Raw genomic sequence first — 12,355 nt, forward strand, 5'->3', positions numbered from 1 at the left:
GTAATGTTAGGACTCCTCCCTTTCCAAAATCCAGTCATTTCTTGTTCTCAAGTCTGTTTCTTACTCTGTCCTTGAGCCTTATCTGTTTCTGTTTTACACTCTTAACTCTTCTTCATTGGCTCTGAATTCTCTATCCCTCAAACCTGTGCTCACCCCTGTTACAGGTCAGTCTTAATGAATCCTATCCACTATTGTCTAAAATAGGGAATGTGTTTCCCCTTGAAGCGCAGATACGAACTAGGGGGCTATAAATATAAGATAGTGACTAATAAATCCAATGGGGAATTCAGGAGAAGCTTCTTTCCCCAGAGAGTGGTGAGAATGTGGAACTCGCTACTACAGGGAGTGGTTGAGGGGAATAGCAGAGATACATTTAAGGGGAAGCTGGATGAACACAGGAGGGCGAAAGGAATAGAAGGATGTGCTGATAGGTTGAGACGAAGAGGGGGTGGGAGGAGGCTCTTGTGGAGCAGAAACACCAGCATGAAGCAGATGGGCCGAGTGGCCTGTTTCTGTGTTGTGTATTTAATATCATTTACAGCCTTTCCTGATAGTCATAACCTCTCAGTTCTGGTATATACCTTGTGAATCTTTATTACACCATCCCCAGTGCCTGTACGACGTTGCTCTAATATGGAGACCAGAACTGTGCATTGAAACTCCCAGTGTGGTCTAACGAATCTGTGTAGAAACGTGGGTCTTTTTGTAAAACAGATACTGTATGTGTGCGTGTCAGCACTCGACCTTGTCAAAACAGGAAACCCACAGAGAGGTCTCTACCTCGACACTATTTACCAGCCCAGTCGTGTATTTATTAATAAACACAGAGGGCAATTTCCGCCACCCGCTCTTCATTTCACACCTCCTTCAGCACCGATCTAACGAGAGCGATTTCTCAGTGAGTTACTGACCGGTAACTCAGCGATCACCGGCTGGGTCACGGGACAATGAGCTTCGTTGGTGTCTGCGCTTTGTCCCTTCTCATCCAGGGTGAGATATCCTGACATATTCTGTTAGAGTGGAGAAGGGATGGAGGAAATAAGAAGCTGTTTCCAGTGACAGGAGGGTCGGTAAGCAGAGGGACACAGATTGAAGATAATTGGTAAAAGAACCAGAGGGGGGAGAGGAGGAGAATTTATTTTTAACGCAGCGAGTTGTTGTGATCTGGAACGCGCTGCCTGAAAGGGCGGTGGAAGCAGATTCAATAGTAACTTTCAAAAGGGGAATTGGATAAATACTGGAAGGGGATAAAATTGCAGGGATATGGGTGAAAGAGCAGGGGATGGGGGAGTGGGACTAATTGGATAGCTCTTTCAAAGAGCCGGGACAGAAACGATGGGAAGAATGGCCTCCTTCTGCCCCGTGGGATTCAATAAGATGTAACTAAGGGCGCAATTTTAATATAAAAAACGAATGTATTCAGTTAGTTTGAAAACCATGTTCTCCAGTCAATGGCAATGCAGCGACATGGATCACTAACACCCGTGAATGGAATTTATCCGAAACTGAATTTCCTCCTGGGAGATGAGGAAAATCATAGCTGGAAAATGTAGCCTTGAAACAGGCTCTTTAAATCTCAACTTCAGACAGTTTCCATGTTCCTCCCTAGTGAGAAAACTAGATTTGGCGGTGAATGGACTCGGTCTGCGCCTCTTGAAAGTGAGGGTAAAAACGGCGCAGCCAACACGGCGGGCGCATATTTACCCAGGATTTTAATAGTGTGCGGGGCGCCCGATTTTCCGACATCCGCTCCCGATGCGCTATTCGACGCAAATTTAGATTTTTCGGTAACTTGGCCAAAGATTGTCTTCGGGGGTCGATAACCTGACGTGAATATGTTTTGTCTCCTGTTCAGTTGTTGTCTCTCAGTCCTTCTTGTCCCAGTCTCCGCCGATTCAAACAGTCCTTGTGGGAAGCCGTGTTCAACTGAATTGCTACACCACCAGGTTAGTAGCTAGCTATGTCTTCTGGTACAGACAGCAGCACCGGAGGGACATGCAGCTCCTTTACACAGTGGGCAAAAACTACCCTGCAGATGGAAGGTTTTCCGGTGAGGTTGATGATAATTCGGGTAATTATGCTCTGGTGATTTCAAATGTACAGAGAAATGATTCTGGGATGTATTACTGTGCAAGCCGCAATTACCAGAACATGGCCCGAATATTTGGAAATGGCTCCACGCTGGTGGTTACAGGTAAATCTTCACGAATATTTCATTCAGTTGGACATTAACATATCAGTTAAAATGTGTCTTTTAAAATTTTTATTCCGGGTTCCGTTTTATTTTCCCACTTTAGAGGGTCGCCCGGCCGTGTTTCTCTTAATTCCGCCGCCGGCTGAAATTTCCTCCATGGAAAGGGTCCCATTGATGTGTTTGGTAAGAGGCCTGTCTCCCCATTCCCTTCCCATCCTCTGGAATGTTTCCGGAGTGATTAGCGAGGGACAGACCGATTCCGGGGCAATAGACGAGGACGGGACATACAGTGTCAGGAGTCACATCAGCGTCTCGGCGGAAACGTGGAGCAGCGGCGTTGTCTGTATTTGCACTGTTCAAATCAACTCTACAGAGAATCATATCAGTGAAAGTGTCTCATCTCAGAGAGGTAACTATTAACAGTGACCCTTTACTAATTTATTTAATGCTGATGTGAGGCTGATTTTATAACTGTAAAACTTTGTACACTCCGAACATCTGTCTTTCCACGTGTCCATACATAATGATCTCATCATCGACCTATCGCATATCAATATTCAGTGTTTATCTCCCCTAATGTTCAAGTCTATCTGTTTTCCCCACCCCAGAGAGTTGTGGGTGCTCAGACATTGAGTATATTCAGGACAGAGATTGATAGATTATTGGACACAAAGGGAATTAAGGAATGTGGGGATTCGACGGGATAATGGAGTTGAGGCAGAAGATTAAGCTTGATCTGATTCAAAGGGGCAGCACCCTCGAGGGGCCGAATGGCCTACTCTTGTTCCCATTTTTTGAGTTCTAATGTCCAGCTGGGCCACACTTTTTCATGGTTGGAGGTCAGTGTCTGTCTGATTGGTCTTTTTGTAAAGTTGGAAGATGTGATTATATTTCCAGTCCGCCACTTTCTCTGAGCATGTTTGTATATAATTATCTAGTAGCTTAAAGGTTCGGCACAACATCGTGGGCCGAAGGGCCTGTACTGTGCTGTACTGTTCTATGTTCTATGTTCTATTAATCTGTCTGTCTGTCTACTTATTATTGACAAAATTTCTGTCTGTCCTAGTTAAACAATGTGGTATAAGATATCTGCTTTGTCCTTCTCTCTCTCTCTCTCTCTCTCTCTCTCTCTCTATCTATCTATCTATCTATCTATCTATCTATCTATCTATCTGTCTAGCCATTTCTGTCCTGGTTAAAAAGAGCAGCATAAGATACATGCTTTATTTATACATGTGTGGATCTATCTCTCTACTCTATCTCTGGATCGGTCTCTGTAGCTATCGCTCCATCTGTCTCTATTTATCTATCCATCTCTCTATCTGTCTCTGTATCTATCTCTCTTTCCAACTCTATTTGTCTGCCTCTATATCTATCTCTCTATCCATCTCTGCACAATCTATCCATTTATCTATCTCTATATTCATCCATGTTTCTAACTCTGTACCTATCTATTTAATTCTCTCTCTCTATACATCTATCGATCCATCTCTATATACTGATCTATCTATCCCTCGGTCTCTCTCCTAGTTAAACAGTCTGCTGCATTTAAGGATGGTGGAAGATGCAAAACCAATTTCCGACTTGTGTGTGAAATTACACATCAGTTTTGCCAAATTTCTTCAGTTGTTTAATTATTTTTCATAAACTTCTTTAACGTCAGTTTGTTTTTGCAGACTCTCCGCTGCACACCTCCTGCGCTTTACCGATTTACGGGAGTTTGTCGGCGGCGGCGTTTCTCCTTCTCGGGATGGTTGTGTTCACCGCGGGAAAAAGCTGCAGGAAGCGGCAGTCAGGTACCGATTGTCGGGAGGCGCTGCAACTCCGCGACGCTCTCAATCCATCCATTTATTACTGTGTTATTTGCTCTTTACACGTTAGCGGACTGGTTCAGTGTGAACTGTGGACATTGAGACTCAGTTTAAGTTTCTCTTTCTATCAGGCAACATGAACAGAGATGAGGAACTGCCGAATTCCAGACCACGTGCACAAGAAAAGGAGGTAAATATGAATGAAATTGTTACGATTACCTTTCACTGATTTTTAATATAATTTTAACATTCATAATTATTGTTATATGAGTCAAAGAACAAAGAAAATTACAGCACAGGAACAGGCCCTTCGGCCCTCCAAGCCTACGCCGATCCAAATCCTCTATCTAAACCTGTCGCCTATTTTCTAAGGTTCTGTATCTCTTTACTTCCTGCCCATTCATGTATCTGTCTAGATACATCTTAAAAGACGCCATCGTGCCCGTGTCTACCACCTCCGCTGGCAACGCGTTCCAGGCACCGACCACCCTCTGCGTAAAGAACTTTCCACGTATATCCCCCACTAAACTTTTCCCCTTTCACTTTGAACTCATGTCCCCTTGTAATTGAATCCCCCACTCTGGGAAAAAGCTTCTTGCTATCCACCCTGTCTATACCTCTCATGATTTTGTACACCTCAATCAGGTCCCCCCTCAACCTCCGTCTTTCTAATGAAAATAATCCTAATCTACGCAACCTCTCTTCATAGCTAGCGCCCTCCATACCAGGCAACATCCTGGTGAACCTCCTCTGCACCCTCTCCAAAGCATCCACATCCTTTTGGTAATGTGGCGACCAGAACTGCACGCAGTATTCCAAATGTGGCCGAACCAAAGTCCTATACAACTGTAACATGACCTGCCAACTCTTGTACTCAATACCCCGTCCGATGAAGGAAAGCATGCCGTATGCCTTCTTGACCACTCTATTGACCTGCGTTGCCACCTTCAGGGATCAATGGACCTGAACACCCAAATCTCTCTGTACATCAATTTTCCCCAGGACTTTTCCATTTACTGTATAGTTCACTCTTGAATTGGATCTTCCAAAATGCATCACCTCGCATTTGCCCTGATTGAACTCCATCTGCCATTTCTCTGCCCACCTCTCCAGTCTATCTATATTCTGCTGTATTCTCTGACAGTCCCCTTCACTATCTGCTACTCCACCAATCTTAGTGTCGTCTGCATACTTGCTAATCTGACCTTCTATACTTTCCTCCAAATCATTTATGTATATCACAAACAACAGTGGTCCCAGCACGGATCCCTGTGGAACACCACTGGTCACACGTCTCCATTTTGAGAAACTCCCTTCCACTGCTACTCTCTGTCTCCTGTTGCCCAGCCAGTTCTTTATCCATCTAGCTAGTACACCTTGGACCCCATGCGCCTTCACTTTCTCCATCAGCCTACCATGGGGAACCTTATCAAACGCCTTACTGAAGTCCATGTATACGACATCTACAGCCCTTCCCTCATCAATCAACTTTGTCACTCCCTCAAAGAATTCTATTAAGTTGGTAAGACATGACCTTCTATGCACAAAAACATGTTGCATATCACTGATGAGCTCATTTTCTTCCCTTTGGGAATAGATCCTATCCCTCAGTATCTTCTCCAGCAGTTTCCCTACCACTGACGTCAGGATCACCGGTCTATAATTACCTGGATTATCCCTGCTACCCTTCTTAAACAAGGGGACAACATTAGCAATTCTCCAGTCCTCCGGGACCTCACCCGTGTTTAAGGATGTTGCAAAGATATCTGTTAAGGCCCCAACTATTTCCTCTCTCGCTTCCCACAGTAAACTGGGATAGATCCCATCCGGACCTGGGGACTTGTCCACCTTAATGCCTTTTAGAATACCCAACCCTTCCTCCCTCCTTATGCCGACTTGACCTAGAGTAATCAAACATCTGTCCCTAACCTCAACATCCGTCATGTCCCTCTCCTCGGTGAACACCGATGCAAAGTACTCGTTTAGAATCTCACCCACTTTCCCTGACTCTACGCATAACTTTCCTCCTTTGTCCTTCAGTGGGCCAATCCTTTCTCTGGTTACCCTCTTTCTCCTCATATATGAATAAAAGGTTTTGGGATTTTCCTTAACCCTGTTTGCTAAAGATATTTCATGACCCCTTTTAGCCCTCTTAATTCCTCGTTTCAGATTGTGCCTACAATCCCAATATTCTTTCAAAGCTTCGTCTTTCTTCAGCCGCCTAGACCTTATGTATGCTTCCTTTTTCCTCTTAGCTAGTCTCACAATTTCACCTGTCATCCATGGTTCCCTAATCTTGCCATTTCTACCCCTCATTTTCACAGGAACATGTCTCTCCTGCACGCTAATCAACTTTCTTTAAAAGCCTCCCACATATCAAATGTGGATTTACCTTCAAACAGCTGCTCCCAATCTACATTCCCCAACTCCTGCCGAATTTTGGTATAGTTGGCCTTGCCCCAATTTAGCACTCTTCCTTTAGGACCACTCTCGTCTTTGTCCATGAGTATTCTAAAACTTACGGAATTGTGATCACTAGTCCCAAAGTAGTCCCCTACTGAAACGTCAACCACCTGGCCCGGCTCATTCCCCAATACCAGGTCCAGTATGGCCCCTTCCCGAGTTGGACTATTTACATACTGCTCTGGAAAACCCTCCTGGATGCTCCTTACAAATTCTGCTCCATCTAGACCTCTAACACTAAGTGAATCCCAGTCAATGTTGGGAAAATTAAAATCTCCTATCACCACCACCCTGTTGCTCCTACAGCTTTCCATAATCTGTTTACATATTTGTACCTCTATCTCACGCTCGCTGTTGGGAGGCCTGTAGTACAGCCCCAACATTGTTACCGCACCCTTCCTATTTCTGAGTTCTGCCCATATTGCCTCACAGCTCGAGTCCTCCATAGTGCCTTCCTTCAGCACAGCTGTGATATCCTCTTTGACCAGTAATGCAACTCCTCAACCCCTTTTACCTCCCTCTCTATCCCGCCTGAAGCATCGATATCCTGGGATATTTAGTTGCCAATCATGCCCTTCCCTTAACCAAGTCTCAGTAATAGCAATAACATCATACTCCCAGGTACTAATCCAAGCCCTAAGTTCATCTGCCTTACCTACTACACTTCTTGCATTAAAACAAATACACCTCAGACCACCAGTCCCTTTGCTTTCATCATCTGCTCCCTGCCTACTCTTTCCCTTAGTCACGCTGACTTCATTATCTAGTTCCTTACAGGCTTTAGTTACTACATCCTTACTCTCCACTGACCTCATTTGGTTCCCATCCCCCTGCCACATTAGTTTAAATCCTCCCCAACAGCGTTAGCAAAAGCACCCCCAAGGACATTGGTTCCAGTCCGGCCCAGGTGTAGACCGTCCAATTTGTAATAGTCCCACCTCCCCCAGAACTGGTCCCAATGTCCCAAAAATCTGAACCCCTCCCTCCTGCACCATCTCTCAAGCCACGCATTCATCCTGACTATTCTTTCATTTCTAGTCTGACTATCACGTGGCACTGGGAGCAATCCTGAGATTACTACCTCTGAGGTCCTACTTTTTAACTTGGCTCCTAGTCGCGAAACTTCGCATACAAGGGGGGCAGAACCTTAAAATTAGAGCCAGGCTGTTCTAGGGGTGATGTCAGGAAGCATTTCTTCACACAAAGGGGAGTGGGAATCTGGAACTCTCTCCCAAAAATGTGTTGAGGCTGGGGGTCAATTGGACAATGTCATAACTGAGAGTGATAGATTCTTTGGAGGTAAGGGGATTAAGAGTTACAGAACCAGGGCGGGTAGATGGAGTTAAGATTTAATTGAATGCCGGAACAGACTGGAGGGGCTGACTGGCCTCCTCCTGTTCCTCTGATGATGATCTGGGTTACGGTAATGGTTTCTGTTTTCCCTCACAGACACTTTACGCTCGCCTGGCGGTTAACGCGGATCCCACACTCTGATGGGGAAAGGAAGCTCTCACACTCTGCTTCCGGGATATGACGTATTGTAGAAAGTTTCCTTTGTTTGGCCGGAGAGTCTTTCAGTCCAACTGGCGGCAATTTCAGCCAAATCTGGGCGTAATTTTCCGATTGCACCTAAAACGGAATCTGTGAATTCCCTCTGAATATCCGCTATTCTAACGATGATATGTCGCCTGCAGTTTCAGTTCAGTCTCGACATGTTTCCACTTTCTTGGATTGGTAGTTTTTAATTGTATTGGACATCTTTATACAGCATGTGAGTGGGATATCGTTCAAACAATCTTTACAATGTATCAGTGTCCGAGTTACAATTATAATAAAAGAGATTTGTAAATGAATGATAGGTTTGTGATTCCAGTTGTTTAATGGTTCAGTCGAGATTCGCTCAGGATATCTCTCAGACCAATTTACAAAGACCTTTAGAGAGCACATGTGTGTGGGTTAAAAATAGACAGAAGGACTGACAGGAGATTTCAGACACTGACTCGGGATTTAAGCTGCATTAATGTTCAAGCTGCAGTGTTAGTGAAGCCGAGCTTTCTCTGATTGTGTCCTGGGAGTGAACACTGTTACATTTACTCTTCAAACACAATATTTTAAATCAACCTGCTCTTTGATATTGCAGTCCAGTGATTTCGGCAGTAAAATTGTGTTGAGTTTCACCTCCTGTTAGAATCATAGAATCACAGACACAGCACAGAGGGAGGCCATTCGGCCCCTTACCCATATGCTGGTGTTTAAAGAGCTGTGCAGTTTACTCTGAAACCCTAGTGATCTCCACACATCCTGAAAATTAGTCCCCTTCTAGTACACGTCCAAGTAAAGCTAGTGTCTAATATTTCTGAAAACAGACTCCATCCACTGTGACTGAAAACAGTTTGCTGGCGATGTAAATAATCACAAACGTTAACACAATTCGCTCTTCAGATTAGAAAATCAGTCAACCGTGTGAGTTAGATTCAATGGTTCACTGAGATGGGGTGATATGTTTCGGGTCCACCTTCAATTTGATATGCATTAAAAAGCTGGGATTGAGACCATTGGTGTGATGAGTACTGGATAATTGAGTTGGTTATTAAACTCTGATCAAATCGGCAACCTCTTGTGATTCATGTCCCGAGCGGATAGAAAACATTCCCAAATTCACAACGGTTTATTCTGCTGTAAAATACAGATAATGTTAAGAAGTTTTGGAAACACTTGTTAGATGATGCAGATGGAAAAGGTCATTCTGCTCAACATGGCTCATTCACCCAGACAGGTTCAGTCCTCCTCGCCCCTCAGGACAGTGAACTGTTTCTGAAATGACTCCAGGGGAGTTAACACACTCCGCCCAACCCAGAGGATCATTCCCAGTGCTGATCACTTTCTGTGTCATGAACCTCCTGACATCAGTCCTCATTCTTCCTAGTCATAGTTTGAACAGCTAATTCTGCTGGCAACAGGTACATAGGAACAGGAGGAGGCCATTCGGCCCCTCGAGTTTGTTCCCTATTCAATCAGATCATGGCTGATCTGTCTGTTAACTCCATCTCCCTGCCTTGGTTCCTTATCCCTTAATCCCCTTACCCAACAAAAAATGTCCATTTCAGCACCGAAATTACCAATTGACCCCCTCCCAGCCTCAACAGCTTTCTTGGGAGAGAGTTCCCGATTTCCACTCACATTTGCGTGAAGAAGTGCTTCCGAACATCGACTCTGAACTGACTCTAATTTTAAGGTGTTTCCCCTTTGTTCTGGACTCCCCACCACCAGATGACAAAGTTTATCTCTTTCATATCATTTAGTCAAGTAAAACAACCCAATTCGCCCAACCCTTAATCTATTCTCATGGGAATACAAGCCTAGCCTGTGCAAAATGCAACCCTTCCGTCTGCAGTGCAGTTTGGTTTGCATTAGTCTTTGCCGTTTAGCGCATCTACTCCCACATGCTCAACAGTCAGTGAATTTACTCCAAACTGTAAATCACCAATAGTAACTCATTCTGTCAACGCACTGTTACTCTGTTCTGAACCAGCTCTTAGGCCTAAATATCTGCCCGCGTGTTTGGGATACTTCTGGTCTCCAATTTAGCCAGACTACAAATCAGTTTCGGCCTGGTGGAGCATTATGTGCAAATCGGGACTTCTGGCCTAACTGGGAGTACAGGGGATGGATGATGGGTAAACAGGACTTGTTGCGAGATGGGACACAGGACAACAAAGTTTACAACGCTAATTATTCTCCCTTAGGGATACCGGGACACAAGAACCAAATTTATCCCACACGACGGTACCTCCACCTGGGCTCCATTGGGCGCCTGAATTGATTGTCCAGTGTGACTTTCATTTGAACATGGAAAGGTATTTGGGACGTCACCGGAAGGAAGTTGTGCTCCCGCTGCTTCTACACCTCAGCTGCAAGGTGTGAAAAAGAGCAGCTCCTGGTGGCGGAGAAATGCCGTCAGACACACCCTCTTACTACATGTTGCTACTTGGGTCCTACTTGGTGAACTGAACAAACCTAATTTACATTCAAGTGTCAAGCTATATGAAATTGAATGATGAATCTGCTTCGAGATGAATTGACTGGAAGTAATTAATGAATCCTTGGATTGTCTGAGTGATGCAATGAGTTGATTGCCGTTTATAACGAAATATTCTAGCACGTTAATGACGGGGCTTGTGGAGTATAGCCGGTTAACACACACCTACACTGTTTCCTGATACAGCATGCTTTTTTCAAAACAATATTCAGATATAATGTTTGATAAATCAGCTACCTAAAACATTGCTGTAAGGTATCGTAGTGAGTTATGGTGAGAGATGACCTTATTTTGCTAGAATCAGTCCTGTTGGATGATTCCGGATATCACAAAATGCGGATTAATGGACACAATTTGCTGCAGCTCCAGAAATTGTCGATCCCGGTTTAGAGGTTTTAACCGTCAGGAAAAATTGTACAACTGAGGCTTCTTTCTCCAGAATAAAGAAGGTTGAGGGGAGACCTGATAGAGGTCTTTACAATTATCCTCGTGTGGAGGATACAGACCAACAAGGAGCAGTTGGGGCTGAATGTCCTGTTTCTGTGCTGTAAATTCAACGTAATTGCAACTATTGAAGGGCTTGCAGTCAAAGGGACTGTCAGAGGGACTCAGCCATGTCTGATTTTCTCAATAGTATTTCCCCGACATGCTATACACACATTTGTGCTGGTGAATCTGAGTTGAACCACAGACAGCGCCGCTGGTCCAAGTTTCCATCGAGATACTGTTACACTGTCGGTTCCGCCTGGGTCTATTGTACCGGAAATCAGTTCGTCTCTCAGTAACTCGCTCGGAAATATCCCCAAAATAGGAATACAGTTCGAGGAAACACCAGTGACTAATCTCAATAAAGATCAAATATACTTTAATTAACATCAAAGTTCAGGAACATAGCGACAAGAGGAGGTCATTCACCCCCTGCAGGTGCAGATTTCCGCTCCCCTTTGGGTGACATCACCCCTGAACAGCCTGGCTGTAATGTAACTAACAAACTGTCCATTCGCAACAATTATATTGAACCTGAATACACAGATTCCTTTGCTGTATATATTACATGCTTAGAGTGCAAAGGAATGATTCTTCCCCCATTCACTCCCATTACAAGAAACTCCAAAACACATGCATTTTCAAAATTCATTATTCTGAATGCTACTGGGAAAATATCAGTTAATTCACAATGTGTATCATTCCAGAGGACGAAACTCTTCCCCACAAATCATTATCCGGAAGTAGAAATGATTGCAATTTACAAAGTTTACAAAATACCAATGGGTTAAACCTCTTTATTGTTTCATCTGCCAATTATAATCTGAGCAATATTACTTCCATCTTTATCAAAACTTAAGGGAATGTGTTGTAAGAGCTGGAATGTAATCGAGATGGGAATTCTGTCTGTCTCGCCAGAGGAGCTGGGAAGGGGCTTGGAATACAGGAATCCTGAGGCCGAGCGTGGACATCAGAACAGGAGCGCCATCAGAATCGCACCCAGGGCTGATAAATGATGATGAACCGGCGGTGACCTTTGATCTGCGGTTAATAACACTTGGGAGTAAAACGCGGGGAATGAGATAAGAAAGAACTCGCATTTCAGTAGCGCCTTTCACAGCCGCAGAACGTCCCTGAGCGCTACACCATACACTTTTGAAGTGTGGTCACTGCTGTAATGCAGGAACTGCGGCAGCCAGGTTTTACACAGCAAGATCCAACAAATAGAAATGTGATAATGATTAGGGCACTTCTTTTACTGATGTTGGTTGAGAGATAAATATAAATAGGGAACCTTGCAATAATGTCTGTGGGAGCCCGAGAGGTCAGACCGGCCATCGGTTTAACGCCTCATCCCGAAAG

The 12,355-nt window shown here is 44.4% G+C and overlaps 1 protein-coding gene across 1 annotated transcript; it reads left to right on the forward strand.

Annotated features, from left to right (window-relative positions):
• Nucleotides 1–815: 815 nt before the first annotated feature.
• On the forward strand, nucleotides 816–8,321 carry LOC137356742 (Ig heavy chain Mem5-like). Its single transcript, XM_068022473.1, has 6 exons — nucleotides 816–990; nucleotides 1,856–2,194; nucleotides 2,298–2,603; nucleotides 3,871–3,990; nucleotides 4,137–4,195; nucleotides 7,918–8,321. Exons 1-6 carry the CDS (start codon nucleotides 948–950, stop codon nucleotides 7,960–7,962), a joined length of 912 nt encoding a protein of 303 aa, XP_067878574.1. The 5' UTR covers nucleotides 816–947; the 3' UTR covers nucleotides 7,963–8,321.
• The last annotated feature ends 4,034 nt before the right edge of the window (nucleotides 8,322–12,355 follow it).

Source organism: Heterodontus francisci, chromosome 46 (genome assembly GCF_036365525.1).
Source record: "Heterodontus francisci isolate sHetFra1 chromosome 46, sHetFra1.hap1, whole genome shotgun sequence".
Taxonomy (NCBI): domain Eukaryota; kingdom Metazoa; phylum Chordata; class Chondrichthyes; order Heterodontiformes; family Heterodontidae; genus Heterodontus; species Heterodontus francisci.

Excerpts from the sequence above, each read along its gene's own strand:
- LOC137356742 (XM_068022473.1), top strand. The coding sequence starts at position 948 with ATGAGCTTCGTTGGTGTCTGCGCTTTGTCCCTTCTCATCCAGG. Across the intron at positions 2,604-3,870 it reads AAGTGTCTCATCTCAGAGAG|ACTCTCCGCTGCACACCTCC; the intron begins GTAACTATTAAC and ends TTGTTTTTGCAG. Across the intron at positions 4,196-7,917 it reads CACGTGCACAAGAAAAGGAG|ACACTTTACGCTCGCCTGGC; the intron begins GTAAATATGAAT and ends TTTCCCTCACAG.